This window comes from Denticeps clupeoides, chromosome 7 (assembly GCF_900700375.1).
Source record: "Denticeps clupeoides chromosome 7, fDenClu1.1, whole genome shotgun sequence".
Lineage (NCBI taxonomy): Eukaryota > Metazoa > Chordata > Actinopteri > Clupeiformes > Denticipitidae > Denticeps > Denticeps clupeoides.
Window position 1 is genome coordinate 10,021,800 of NC_041713.1, and position 15,868 is coordinate 10,037,667.

At 41.6% G+C, this 15,868-nt stretch overlaps 1 protein-coding gene across 2 annotated transcripts in view; it reads right to left on the reverse strand.

The window, feature by feature from the left end:
• wnk4b (WNK lysine deficient protein kinase 4b) overlaps window positions 1-15,868 on the reverse strand; it is a 41,566-nt gene that overhangs the window by 22,026 nt on the left and 3,672 nt on the right. For both annotated transcript variants that reach the window (XM_028987193.1, XM_028987192.1), the window contains exons 2-4: window positions 1,563-1,735; window positions 1,250-1,470; window positions 163-320 (exon numbers count right to left, since the gene is read on the reverse strand). In XM_028987193.1, the coding sequence (XP_028843026.1) occupies window positions 163-320; window positions 1,250-1,470; window positions 1,563-1,735 (552 nt within the window). The remainder of the gene's footprint in view (window positions 1-162; window positions 321-1,249; window positions 1,471-1,562; window positions 1,736-15,868) is intronic.

Genomic DNA, 15,868 nt, shown 5'->3' on the forward strand with positions numbered 1-15,868 from the left:
ATCTTTGATCAGTGTTAGACATTAGGTTTTTTATGTTAACAAAATTGCTAGCATATTAAATAAACTGTGATTTTGTTTTCACTAGTTTGTATTTTGCACAGTACTGTGCAAGGACAAAATTATTTGATTCCAAAAGATGTCAGCCAAAATGGGAACACTCACACTAGTCACTTTGCGGTAAATCTGTGCAGCATTCTGGCATTCAGAATATGGATATTCAGATGTCGTCATCTCCAGAATACACATCCCGAACGCATACACGTCCACAGCTTCATCATACTTCTCCTCATACATCTCTGGAGCCATGAACTCTGGGGTGCCTGTCAAATACAAAAAAGATGGAAGATTAATTCCCAAGTCAGTCTTGAAATGACCATACTGCATTCTAATAATGCTTTTTACGTATGTGTGGCCATTATACAGAGGTCTGATTAATTAGTTAGATGATTCAGCAGAAAAATGAAGGTTCAAGTGATTGCAATAGTCTCATCTGACATGTAAATTTATGAATGTCATTCCAATGAAGCACCAAGAAATAGTATTAATGCAAATGACAAAGCAATTAGTATGTAATTGTGATTTAAATGCATCAATGAAAATAAACATTGCAGCAATTCAAGTTCATCTTGAGCATCAACCCTGAAATTTGATGTTCAGCAATCTATTTGTTTAAAGCGGAGCTACAAATCTTACACTGTAAAATGGCACACAAATGTGCTGGTGTTTACAGCGTAATCAACGACTGACGTGTTCGTTAATGTATGGTAACGTAATAGATTTACTCTTGTTCCTACGCAGCCTTGCTGATGTAATATTTGGCCCAAGGAGAGATGGGAACTCTATGCTCGCATTTCTTTCTGCGTTAAGCTGTGTGATGGCATAAATACATGTGAATACATAAACAAAAGCATATAGGGGCCATCCAGCAGCAGGGGGCATGTCAGTGGGGTAAATTTACAGTGTCAACAAGATCTTTCTGGAACAAAAACTTGCTGGAATAAAGTAAAGAGGCTGCCATCAGAAGTCAAAGAACTCAACCAAGTGATATTATTTACCGAACAATGAATCGCATGATAACAACCCTGTATGGAAAAACTGAGAACATCTACATGGACTATATTCTTTTTTTTGTCATAATTGTCTTTGGTGGCAAGTTAGTCTGTCTTTTAAGAATCTGATTCGATTTTAACGTGATGGCACCAGTATTACAGTATGTGTGTACGGACTTAATTATTGAACAAAAACTCACCAATGACACTTTTGGCAAATGAGGCACTCTTCAGTGTGGCTAAACCTAAGTCACCAATTTTGACAGAGCCTGTGGGGCCAGTGATGAAGATATTGTCACACTTGAGATCCCTGTGTATGATAGGAGGGGTGCGTGTGTGCAGGAAGTGTAGGCCCTTCAGAATCTGGTGGCTCCAGCGCTGAAGGAGCTTAAGCTTCATCTCTTTAAAGCGCTTCAGGTACCTAAGATGAGAGGGAACAATGTCTGTGACTATGATGTAGGGTGATATTTCGATGCTTCATTTGTGATTCTCTTGATTTTAATGTTCGCTTACGTCTTCAGCGTTCCTGACGTCATGAGCTCTGTGACCAGGATGATGCACTTGTGCCCCTTCATCGTGGACTTCCAAGAGTCGTAGAAGCGCACAATGTTCGGGTGCTGCAGGCCCTTCAGCATCTCCACCTCCTCACTGAACCGCTGACGCTCTGCCTTGGTCAGCCTCCGGGTCTGCAATGAAACAAGGTGCACAGATGTCATTAGCATGGATGTTGGTCGGGTGGTAGTAGCCTAGTGGGCAACGGAAGACCACAGTCACAGGTTCAAACCCCACTTACTACCATTGTGTCCCAGACACTAAATCCAGAGTGTCCCCAGGGAGACTGACACTGTAAGTATTGATAGTAAGTCTCTCTGGATAAGGATGCATTATAAATGCTGTATATGTAAATTAAATGATTTCACTTGTTATTTTTGTATAATACTGGTGTTTGTTTTATAGTTTGCATGTGAAAAAATTTGACCATCTGCTCAGTCAAAAAAACAAAAGAAAACAGAAAATCTTCAATATTTTTCCATATCCACACAAATGTTGCTGTAACAACATATGCTATAACAACCCACCCATGCACACACACAGCTAGTGTGCAATAAAGTGGCTACTCAGTACATGTGGAGACACAAACACAAACACGTCAGAGTTGTCGTCATCTGCACAGTGGCGGCTACTCTTGCTCGGTGATTGAGAGATGAGAGGGGCGCCAGAGGAGAAACTGGCAGAATAAAGAAAGCAGTGAAAGTGGGAGTGGACTCCTGCCAGTCCCTGAGCCTGGCGTGCTCAACCCTATAATAAACACGCTCCCCTCGACCCAGCTTTTCTGGAATTCTGGAAGCTGTTTCCTGATAGGAAAAAAATATATATACGTGCGCGTGAATGTTTCTGGCTTTTGGCTTCAGGAGTGCTTGAGGAAACAAAACTACATGTCCATGTCTTTTGCCTTCTGTGTCCCAGGCCAAACTTGCCTGTGACAAAAATGATGGCATAACCATACCACAGTTAGTCCCCTGGGTAAAGGCAACTGGCCAAACTTATGAGGTTTTTGCACTTTTGCGCCAATCGATTTCCATGACTGAATATCCTGCCTTCTGTCAACCCGAATTAATTGGTCTGGGACCCAAATCAACGCAGGAAGCATTTAGGCCACTGCCAGTGCATTACAGATACAGAGTCGATCTTAGTGTTCATGTGTCTTTGTTATGTATCCAAGGAACTGATTATAAAAGCTAATGTAAATCAGGGTGGTTTGGAAATGGGCTAAATGGGAACTGTGTTGGGTTGGTGGGTTGCCCAGTCTATTTCTGTTCTGAGCAGGGGCTTCCAAGAAGACAAAGCATTACAATAACAGCTGTGTGAATCTTCATCCTTCAGCCTTCTCCCCATCTGTACTGTGAGCATCCTAATATTGGACCAGAGTCAAAAAATAACTCCCCAAGTCCACAATCAAACTAAAAATATGCTGCTTTAATTATACATACATTTGATAATCAAGATAAATGACAATTTGATAATCATGAAATGACTTTTTGCAAATGTGTGTATATATTTTAGTCTTTATTAACAAATCCCACTTACTACCAATGTGTCGCTGAGCAGGGGGGGACTGTCCCTGTAAGTCACAGTCCCCCTGGATAAGGGCGTCTGATAAATGCTGTAAATGTAAATGTCGGTACGTCAGGACAGTCCAGCAAAAGCCAGCACTTCCCGAGACAAAAATACTGAGGCTACTCTCCACAACAGGTCCAAGTCCAAATCCAGTCCAAGCCCCCATACCACAACCTTACCACATGCATGGGAGTGTAGTATTGCCAGACAACGTATGACAACATTTTACAAAACGCTGGCAGATGCTGGGCTTCAGCTAGTCCCCACTAGCAGATGCCAGAAACTTGTGGGATTTAATGCTCACAAGTCCCGAAACAGGCGCGTGTTCTCGGAAATCAGTGCTATGGTTGCAATTCCAACTTTGTTTTTTGGCTGATGAGTTAGAGGAGAATGCTACACATCTAATCCTGCCATAATACTGCAAATAGATCACGGTGGTTTTGTGGGTCTGTGAGGAGATAAACGTGGAGTGTATGTGGGATTAAAATACAGTGAATGAAAGAGTGAACAAGAGATCTGCAAATACTGTTAACCTTTCCTCAACGTTAACAAATAAATAACATCTACTGCATTGTTGGCACATATTTAAAATGAAAAAATACATCTCAAGTTCTTTATGTTCCCCTTTGCACATCAGAGCATGCTCCAACAATTAGAGCAAAGTCATGACCCCAATTAAAATCCTTGTTAAACCAATTCCTTTATTATCTTCAGTGTCCTTGTGGATGCAAAGGTGCTTTTGTTGTTCATCGTTCTCATTCTTCTCAATATAGAAAATATTTGATTTAAGTCATGTGAAAAGCCCATTTATATTGTGATCTTCACATCAGCATTTAGCACTGTAGTCTTCATACTCTTCCATAGTCTTCAAATGCATATCCAAAAAGGAAATGCTATATTTTGGATTCATATTACTCAGTAAATATAATCTTCCCAAACCAGAGCCAGTACACGGGGCAAAGGTGGCCTAACAGTTAAGGAAGCGGCCCCGTAATCAGAAGGTTCCCAGTTCGAATCCCGATCTACCAAATGCCACTGAGGCGCCACTGAGCAAAGCACCGTCCCCACACGCTGCTCCCCGGGCGCCTGTCATGGCTGCCCACTGCTCACTCAGGGTGATGGGTTAAATGCAGAGGACAAATTGCCCCGTGTGGTGTGCTGCTGTGTATCACAAGTGACAATCACTTCACTTTAACTTTGCTAATATGATTTTAATGGACAGTAAGCAGCTGAACACAGCACAGCCCTACACACGTGTGAAGTACTTTTCTTTGAAACAGAATGTTCACTTTAGAGACCCTGGACAAAGGTGTTCAGGGGTTTTTTGCAAGATTACAGGGAGTGTTAGACTCAATTTCATTTCAAGAGTTTCTAACATGAAAGCAATGCAGCCCAAGAAGACCATTATGAAGTTGTGCATGTACTTTCAAAAGTAAGCATGCTGTGTTTGTATAATTGCATCAGTTAAATGTGCATATTTTATGCAGCCTATATGTGTTTTATCTTTATTTTTTAACCAAGGGTAGCAGAAAACTTAATATGACTTATTAGAATATGCAACATAAATATGCTGAATAGATTCAGAGCTATATTCAGATACTAATATGATACTAAACAGGAATCTGCATGCCAGTTTTACTGGTAAATCAAAATAGCCAAATATTAAATGAAAATGCAATGTTCTGGTTTTGCTGAAAGTCCACAAAACATTTCTACACTTACATTAGGCACAATCAAAATGAGCCTGAGTCTAAGCGGCCCTGCATCACACGGAACACTGACTTGCAGATGAACAGGGGGTCATATCACTGCCCTGCAGGGTATGGTGAAGTGCATTCTAAGCCCCCGTAGGAGCTCCACATGAGACCCTCTCAGCTGAAAATATTTGGCCGGGAGAGGCAGGACAGCTTTACATAAGCAGTGCTCATGGCAGGGCAGCAGGCTGGCAAAAACACTGGGACAGAACACCACAGTGCATGTTTAACTGGTGTTTAGGGTGAATAGTGTAAATTTGCGTATATGACATTGAAAAAAAGACACCACCAACAAACAAAAATAGTATAAAACAAACAGAGTTTGACGTGCATTACCTATACTGCACAGGCTGCAAACTAAAATGTACTAAATATTTAAATATAATGGATAAATGGAGTTAATGGAGTTTCTTGAACTCACTATCCATAGATACAGATCAGGGTCATGGTTGCCGGAGCCCATCAAGGGACTCTGGGCACAAGCCCATGGCAGGGAAGTTTTCATCTGTTACATATTAAAATCAGATTCTGTTGTTAAACAAATTGTTGTGAAATAAATAAACACATAAATAGTAACAAAAGTCATCAAGGTCATCAGATCTGAGGCCTTCCTTAATCTGACATGTTGCAAAGACTTGTGTGTTTCAGAAGATACAAGTAATTGTCAAATTGGAAAGGAAATCCTGAATTTAGGGTTATCTTTACAGTTTCGGAGATATCCTCACTCATAGGTAGGGATGCACCGATCCAATGTATCGGATATCGATTAATGCATGATTCACATAATTGGTTTGGGTGTGTCGATCTAAGAAACCAATCTTTTCAGTTAAATTGTAGGTTATTAAAAGTTTTATATGCGTGCGCACACTATATCCTTTGACCTTAGGTAAAGCTGCTTGCAGACCAAATGCGACAAGTATGGCACTGCGCTCTGAAACCTATTGTTTAGCGCACCTGAAGAGTGATCTTTTGCTGTACCCAGCAAAGCGGGCAGTGACACAAGAAACCATTCCACTAGCGCAAGTGGAAGTGAAGGATGCTTGTAGGATGACCACGGTGTGACGAATATTTAAGCAGCTCCAAAAACCCAGACAATTAAAAAAAAACGCAATGTCCAGGATCCAAAAAGGACATGTCTGGAGTAAAGAGGACATCTGGTCACCCAAAATTAGACTTATAGACGGGGCAGTGGTGGCCTAGCGGTTGTAATCAGAAAGTTGTCGGTTCGAATCCTGATCTGCCAAGGTGCCACTGAGGTGCCACTGAGCCAATCACCGTCCCCACATGATGCTCCCCGGGCGCCTGTCATGGCTGCCCACTGCTCAACAAGGGTGATGGTTAAAAGCAGAGGACACATTCCGTTGTGTGTAAAATGTGCTGTGCTGCAGTGTTTCACAATGACAATCACTTAACTTTCATAAAAATAAATAAAGAGGTATAAATATTATGTGGTGGGATCGTGAGTGTGGTACACAGACTTCTTAATGCTTTTACGTGAGCAGTAAGAGTGACAGGTCACCCTCGCTGAGGATCAGCAAATGTCAATATCTGCTGATCCTTTTTGCAATAAACAATAAATGGTTTTTGATTGAAAGTTTAGTTTATAAAATCAATTTATATTTTGATTGATCACGTTTATTTGCTCGACTGGATTTTAATTCCTGACAGTAGTTGACTTACAATTTATAGAAAAAGTCCATCTTTGTTGTAATCAAATATTTGCACAACAAATATTGCGTTTGTAATAAGTGTATATTCGGTTACATACATTTACGGTATTTACCAGACGCCCTTATCCAGAGCGACTTACAATCAGTACTTACAGGGACAGTCCCCCCCTGGAGCAACTTAGGGTTAAGTGTCTTGCTCAGTGACACAATGGTAGTAAGTGGGATTTGAACCTGGGTCTTCTGGTTCATAGGCAAGACATAGGTCACTACTAGGCCACTACCACCCATTACAAACATTTGTGTCATTTTCATATTGTCTTTCAATACAGAAAACGGTATTTAAGTGAAAATTTAGGTCTTGTGTTTCCCTAAACGTAACAGAAAAACTCCTCCCCACAATAAGACAGTTTACTCATTAAATACTGGTATCGTATCGGTATTTAGGATCAGACCAAACTCCAGGTGTTGGTACTGGTACCGGAACCGAGAACGCCAGATTGGTGCAGCCCTACTCACAGGCACCATGTTCTCCATGAGACAGGAAAAGCTCCACTTTCTTACATCAAAAACAGCTCAAGCTGCAAATTCACAATGTCGAGGTCTCCCACCGCCTGGCTTCCTTCCTCCCCTTTCAAAACAGTCCCTAACCAGTGGATTTATGACGTCAATAAAAAAGTGGATTATCCAGTGGTGTTTTGTGAAAGAGGCAGCTGAAATGTGAGCTGTGACATAGAGGCTATGAATTCTGGGTGCTGCTCATCTTCAGACTGACTCTGTGTATCCAAGGGCCTCTTTGTTCATCTATAAAGACGCTATTAGCGAGGATTTTCACCTCAGGGAGGTTGTAAAAATGATGATAACAAACCCATGGTGGCTGAAGATTATGTTGGTTTTAACTTCTTCAGACGTTTCAGAGAATGACCTGTAGATATTTTAATAGAACATAACACAACATTAAAGGCAGCAATGAAGCAGACAACTGCCTATATATAGTACTGTAGGTCTAGATGCTATTTTAGTCAAAGTCAAACAGCTTTTAGCAACAGCGCCGTCCCTCAGGAATAGATATGAAGGGGCAGTAGGACAGTGTAGTCACATGCCAGACATAGTACAAGCTGAGGAAAAGCAATAACAAAACCAAAGCAACTACAGACGCAGAGCACGCCCTCTTGTTCATTTGGTCTTTAAAAACCCTTAAAATGATCCAGCCTGCATATTACTGACTTACGTGCAACTTTGACCTGTTTCATCTGCATCGTAACTTCAACGTGTTAATCTGCTAAGAGTGTCGCTCAGAGTCCACATTTGATGTATTCCATACTGAACGCCGATACTACTCACTGTAGTATCCAGTATCACAGCTTCATCCGTAGTGTTTAGTTGCACAATGCACTTCACATGACCTCCCCACCAGCCGTTTAAGCCGTAATTATCATTTCACACAGATGCGGCAGCATTTTACACTTTTTCTGCTGGTTTGCAGCGTCTTACAAATACAAGTAAAGTAACTGAAAATAATAACTGCACATTTCACCCCAGTAAGATTTCGAAGAATGGCAAGCGCAGAATAAAAATGATTACAGGCAAACACACACACACACACACACACACACTTAAAACCGGAGGGAGACAGTGTACTAGGCCAGTGGGGTGTTCTGTAGCCGCATTGAGTGTCCTAACTGAATAATCACAGGAACTCCATATTCCTCTCTGTACCCACATGTGCACAATGTGGTTTTAAGACACAGCGCTACACTGAAAGCAAGGCGGAGCAGGTTAAAGCACAAAGCTTTGTCCCAGTACTTCACAGACCCGCCCTCTATCCTCCTGAACCGCAGTTTGAACAAAGGCTGGCGTGTGTGGGCAGCACGTGTATCTGTGGCTCTGAGCGCTGCTGCCCATCTGAATGGGATTCACAACTGGAGCCAGATGCCTTGCCTTGAGCTTTGGGCTGTTATGTGGCAATGGTGGTTAATCTGGAGTATTTGTGCCAGAGACGCTTCCACTCTCATAACGTCAGAGGAGAACCTTTCAGCAGGCCGCAGCCTCCACCGATTCGCCGAAATGTGACTGCGTGTGGGGGCCTCAGTCTATTGGGTTGGTTTAGATGGATCTGTTGATCCTTCTCTCTGATTTCACACTCTCAGAGTGACTTCAGATGCTTCTGAGGACCACGGGCAAGTTACAGTGTATCTGGATACACATTTTGTTTTGTTACATCCTTATTCCAAAATGAAATAAATACATTTTTATTTAAGAATTTTACGTTTACGTTTATTTTAGGTTTTGTCAAATTTATTTTGTACCTTAGTATTCACTGCCTTTGCTCAATACTTTGCTGATGCACGTTTGGCTTCAAGTCTTTTCGAATATGATGCCAAAAGCTTGGCACACCTAACCTTGGCCAGTTTCGCCCATTCCTCTTTGCAGCACCTCTCAAGCTCCACCAGGTTAGATAGGAAGCATTGGTGCAAGAGCGCTCTGTCCAGGATGTCTTCATTTCTGCAGTCATCTGTCTCTCATTTCTGGCATTTATCAGACGCCCTTATCCAGAGTGACTTACAATCAGTAGTTACAGGGACAGTCCCCCCTGGAGCAACTTAGGGTTAAGTGTCTTGCTCAGGGACACAATGGTAGTAAGTGGGGTTTGTCGAGTTTGTTGAACCTGGGTTGTCGAGTTCAAAAGCAAGTGTTTTACCCATTAGGCTACTACTACCCCCTACTACCACGTCCTCCAAATGTGACACCTGGCATTCATACCACAGAGTTCAATGAAAGTGAAAGTGAAGTGATTGTCATTGTGATACACTGCAGCAGAGCACATGGTGACACAACGAAATGTGTCCTCTGCTTTTAACCATCAACCTTGGTGAGCAGTGGGCAGCCATGACAAGTGCCCGGGGAGCAGTGTGTGGGGACGGTGCTTTGCTCAGTGGCACCTCAGTGGCACTTGTGGGATTTGTACCGGGCGGCTTCTTTAACTGTTAGGCCATTCCTGCCACTGAGTCAATCTTTGACTCATCAGAACAGAGAATTTTCTGTTAGTACTTCAGGTGCCTTTTGGCATATTCCAGGTGAGCTGCCATGTTCCTTTTACTAAGGAGTGGCTCCCATCTGGCCACTCTACCATACAGGCCTGCAGAGATGGTTGTACTTCTAAAAGGTTCTCCTCTGTCCATTGGGTTCTTGGTCATCTCCCAAAGGCCTTTCTACAACAATCACTCAGTTTAGGTTAGCTCTAGGAAAAGTCCAGGTGGAATTGAATTTTTTCCATCAACGGATGATGGAGGCCACTGTGCTCACCTTCAAAACAGAATACATTTTTTCCGTAACCTTCTCCAGATTTGTGGCTTGAGATAATACTGTCTTGGTTTGTGCTCTGACATGAACTGTTAAGTGTGGGACCTTATATAGACAGGTGTGTGGCTTTCCAAATCAGGTCCAATCAACTGTTTTTTTCCACAGATAGACTCCAATTAAGCTGCAGAAACATCAAGGATGATCAGGAGAAACAGATTGTACCTGAGCTCAGCTTCATGGCAAAGGCTGTGAATACTTATGTTTGTTTTAAGTATTTTTTTTTGTATTAGATTTTCCAAAACCTCGAGAAAAAAAATTATTCAATCCATTTTGGAATAAGGCTCCAAAATAAGAAAAAGTGGGAAAAGCTTCCTTATGGCATAAACAACAGGTCACAACAGGTAGACTGATGCGTGACAAAATTATAACGAAATTATGTGCAAAATATGCCGTTCAAAACCACATAGTGTCCAGAACTGGTGCTCTAACATGGAAAGAATGTTTAAACAGTTTAACGTTGTATTATAATAATAAACACTGAAAACAGGTCATTAGTCTTTGAAGTCTTTGGGAATGCTGGGAATGCTTTTACTGACACAATTCAATTCCTTTTGCTCGACTATTAATGAAAATTGTTACTCCAAAATAGCAGAGGACAGCTGAAGTCTACAGGTTTAAAATGGGGGCCAATTCAACAAAACCGTGGCCTTTGTTAGGAGCTACTTGAACTAAAAAACATGCATTTATTTTATATGTTCTGATGCATCTCAAAAGACACATGGCCAGACAGGTCAATGTTGCTGCATGTGGAGCCCAGCCCCCATTGGGCAGACAGCTGCTCCTGTTTGCCACTGTGAAAGGAGCGATATGCTGAAACAATATCCAGGCTTTGTTATCCTCCTGCAGTCACATGGTTCTAGGGGGGGATATGTGTATGGAGGTAGGTGGTGCTCTGATTTGTCTGGTTTTGTGATGCAATACTGCTATAAGAGCTACAGCAACTGTATTTACTCTCACAATGCATCACTTATTATCTAAACTGCTTCATTTAAGCATGAAAACCTGTGTTTGGTTGACTGTCAACTATATTAATAATCATGATTTGTATGTATTGTTCAAGGATAATAAAACAGGAGCATATTCAGGGTGGGCAGAATATCCATATCATTGTTAAGAGATACAAAAAAATATTAATTAACATGGGGAAAAAATATTTCTAATTTTAAATTTTGGGAAATTATCACTATTGAGAAACCACATTTCGACTCCTAGGGCATTTGCCGTACTGGAAACCACAAATAACAGACAAATACTTCCTCTGTGAAATCACAACCTCCAGGTCATAAGTTCATTTTGTCATGTTCTGTGCACTGAATTTTCCCTTCTTATAATGAGTCACACTGAACTGGCACAACATGGAACAGCAACAATAAGGGCTTTTCAAAGAAAAATCAAAAACAGAAATGTCCACTGGCAGTCAAAACATAACCCTTTATTACTTGTTTAGACGTGGTCAGATTACTTAGAATTAAAAAGACATTGCCACTATGCAGCAATTTGGGTGTGAATTTCATTGGAAGTGCAAGTAAATAGGACGCTTTAAGCAAGGGCGCGTCAATCGTGGAAAAGTGGACAGTTGAAGTTAAAGCAAGCCTGACACAATCTCTCCTTCCTGATTACTAATGACCCGAAGAGGAACGAGCTTTACATATCCCCCAGACACACTGAAACAGTTCAGCTACATCTGGACTTCAAGCAGCTTATTTCTATCTAGTGGACACATAATTTGGAGCAATAACATGAAAAGTCCTAGCGGTTGCAGAGGTGTTGGCTTATGACCTTAAAAATAGGAGCAAATTTCATTTAAAGATGCCTCTAAAGTCCCTTGCAAAATGGGCACCTTCTTTGTTATGTTTGATATATATTGTATTTGAGGTACATAAGCTTCTATAAACTCTGAAAGGCAGTGCAAATGGGGTTATTTTAATCAGACTGCTGCTTTTATCTCCCACTGAAGGACATAGCCTTGGACTGTGAGAGACTGCAAAACCTCAAAGCTGCACATGCATGCACAACAGCCACAATGGGTTCTACTAATTCTATAAAACTGTATTTTGCTACCCATTAATAGGGAGAACCATTTTTTTGCCAGTGAGTAAATATACAAGATTTGTCTTGAATTTAATTTAAATAACCCGAGGCCTGTCATCTGCATTTTGTGTTGTGTGGGAGTGAGCGGGAGTGATAACAAGAAATCAAGTAAGAACAGGGCCTGAAATGGTAGGAGGTAGCTTAAGTTAGCTTAGTACAATTGGATTTCGAGAGACATCAGTTCCACGATTGAGTAAAATGACAATATGGCATACATCTTACGCATTGCCTTCCTACCTCACAAAAACACAGAGGCTGCTGAAAACCACAATTTCTCCTGCTGCACTTTTACTGGCAGCTAAAAATTTGTAATATGCAAATACTTCAGTCTGCAGCAAGGAAACAAATAAGAAATTACACACTGACCATGGTTACAAGTGCAGAGACTCAGCACTCAACTTTTATTACTGCAACATTGATATTGCAAGTACATTGCCACACTAACTAGAGTGCATGATTTCCTGATTGTTCCTGACTAAAGGGAACTGGTATACGTTCTGGTCACCTTTGCTGATAGGTTGCTAGAAATAAATGCAGTAATTACTTATTTAATTACAGCTTTTTATTGCAGCATTTATCAAAAGCCCATATCCAAAGTTACAGGGACAGTCCCCCCTGGAGCAACTTAGGGTTAAGTGTCTTGCTCAGGGACACGATGGTAGTAAGTGGGATTTGAACCTGGGTCTTCTGGTTCATAGGCGAGTGTGTTATAATTATAATGTAATAAGAATTCAAAATAAAGAGGTTGTTAAAATAAGAGCTTAATGATCATTTGAATTGAATTGAATTATGCTCAAATTGAATAATGCTCAAATTCAATAAACTACAAGGTAACATGCATCAGAGTGATTCGATCTCTTATCCATCACAAAATCACAGTCATCGGTAATTGCTTGGATTTAGATCTGCTAGACGTCAGTAAAAATGATTTGTCTTGGGCATGCCCTATTTTACAACTCAGATGTACAGAGTGCAAATCTCATCAAAGCCCATAGTCAAACCAATAATTAGGCAGAGAAATTTACAGAGGAGCAACATGTTAAGACAGTATTATTTCTACTCTGCCACTCTGGTTCTGCAAGTCTGATGTTGCTGAGCTGTTGAGCAGTAAAGCTTGTCCTTATGAACGGGTCTGGAGAGCAGACACCACACCATCGGAAAAGATTGCACTGAAACACCTCAGATTATTTTTAAAGCAAATAATGTTTTTACTGCATGGTTAAATGGAAAGTAAAGTCACGATTCTCTGATGCCTTTCACACAACATCAAGAAGATCTAATAGTGATCTTCAAAGGCCAATGAGGAGGAAAAAGGCCCAGACCACAGAAGGAAGTGGCAGCTCAGACCAACGCTGTTTTCAGATACTGCCACAGTGGTTTAATAAAACAAAAAAAGGGAAAGATACTTGCTCAGAGACCTCAGAGAAATGAATATTGCCCAAGGTCATGGAAAAGCTGAAGAATGAGTAGGCTCACAGAGCCACTCCAGACGCAGTGCAGTCATTTGTCACTGAGAGCGAATCGACATAAAAAGCGTCTAGTCCGACATGAAGCAACATGTCAGGGGAGAAAATCGCTTTGTACCTGCCTAACAGGTGGAAATGAACGTGGATCAGAAGGTAGAAGGTGCATTTCCCGCTCTTCAATAAATAAACACGAGGGCAGGTTCGTCACCAGACCTAAATAATGGAGGATCTCTGGATCCCATTCCCGCGGGTCTCCTCCACTTTTAAAGGAAGTAAATGTTTATGAAAGGGCTTCACTTGTTCGGGCCAGCACTAATGCATTTATCTCTGCTGTGTTCATTCCTTCGTGACAGAGGAAGTGCATTTTCATTGTTGTATATGGTCGTACGGCGGTGCTGAAAACCTGCACCCTTATCCAGTGTTGCGGAGCTTAAACAGGATGCTGCATTAACAGGAAGGTTTCTGGGGAATGCGAAAAGCGCTACTGCGTGCACAGAAAGGTGTCGGTCTCAAAAGCGGTAAACAAAAACAAAGAGGGCGAAAGGAGACGTTAATTAGCTTGGTCTCTTCGGTGGCTTAAGGGACTTTATCCACCGCCAACAAGGTCACATGTACCCAGAAACGCTGGAAATCCTCTTTAATACTTCATGTACAAAGGAGGATCAGAGGACGGAGGTGTGTTTGTGGCTGTTTAGCATGAAACCAAAAGTTCAAAACCTGTCAATGACCGAATCCCCTTTAAGAACAACGCCATAGGTCTTAGCCATAAGTCAAGAACACGAGTCAAAGTCTGCATCGTATTTGATGAAAAAAAAAAAAAAGATATATTCCACGCAATAGTCGGCAGCTTTTTTCTTCTGTGTATTAGTTATGCTGAATGACTCCAGATTCTGGGTACAAAATGACGGCTTGGAACTATTTGCGCTGCATTCACTACTGTTGATGGAAGCCCATTCATGCTGGAAGGCCACTCATTCTATACCTGTTTGGCCGGGCTTTGTTGTTTTGGTGCCAGAGACAGCTGACTGATGTCACACACAAAACAAAAAACACACCAGGAAGTAAAATAGGCCCCGCAAGAGATCGTTTTCAACTAAATAATAGAGTAATGGGAGAGCGAGGGTGTTTTGCAAGCAATTCTGTAACAACTAGTAAGTAGCACCAGCACCCAAAGTCATATTTGTGAATGCTCCTTTATTTATTATATATTAATGGTATAAGATAATGGCAAAAAATAATGTCTTATAAGCATATTGTCAGCATTCTTCTTTTGTTGCATTGAATTAAATTAAAATTCCCTGTTATGATGAATAAACACATTTTTGAGAGCCTTTGCAATTATGCAAATTTCACCAGCAATAACATGCATGACAACAGATAAAGCTGATTGCTGAGCGTGAACGATTGGCATCCGTTTAATATCCGTCGACCCCAAAATATCATGTATACTTATTCATTCATTGCCCCGCCAGCCTGATCCTACGGCAGAAAAACAACTCTCCCGCCCGCCGGTGCTTTCTCCAAACCCCGACGCGTACGAATTCCCTGATGGGTGTTAGGTGACGGTCCACACTCCGTACACGGCGGGCCGTAAATTAGCATACAGACAGACGTGACAGCTGCAGTCAGGCCTCTTGACCGTCTGCATCTTCAGCAGCAGCGCAGGACGCACGTTTCTGCTGTACGGAGCTGGAAATGGGTTGGTATAACATGATAAGCTCTGCATCTGTGGCCGCGGGTTTGCCGTTATCTGCTTTGTGGGCCCGTGGTCAAATCACATCATTAGTTCTTCTGTGCACTGCAATCTAATAATGCTCATATGTCTGCTGCTGAAGGCTTCCAAAGTAAATATCACTCTGCTTAAATAAAAAAAAAAAAAAAAAGGGAAGCAGAGCATAAATGTCACCCTTCCTTTGACATAGCCCAGAATAAACTTGTAGGAAGTAGCGTAAGAGCTTCAAATATATTTTAAACGTATATAAACGCGGGAGCATCTTTTTTTACACATTACATTTACATTCACATTTACATTATTTATCAGACGCCCTTATCCAGAGCGACTTACAATCAGTAGTTACAGGGGACAGTCCCCCTGGAGCAATTTAGGGTTAAGTGTCTTGCTCAGGGATTCGAACCCGGGTCTTCTGGTTCACAGGCGAGTGTGTTACCCACTAGGCTACTACACGTATATAAACAGGAGCATCTTTTATCTGCTAGAGGCGAAAGAAGACGCAAACCCATCCAAATCCCAGGAGCGTGGATTGTCTCACAAACACAATATTGAAAAAGCTCCCTGGAGGCTAATCGGCCGCCACCATCACCATGGCACCCGCTTCTAACTCCCTTGTCAATTCTGAGGC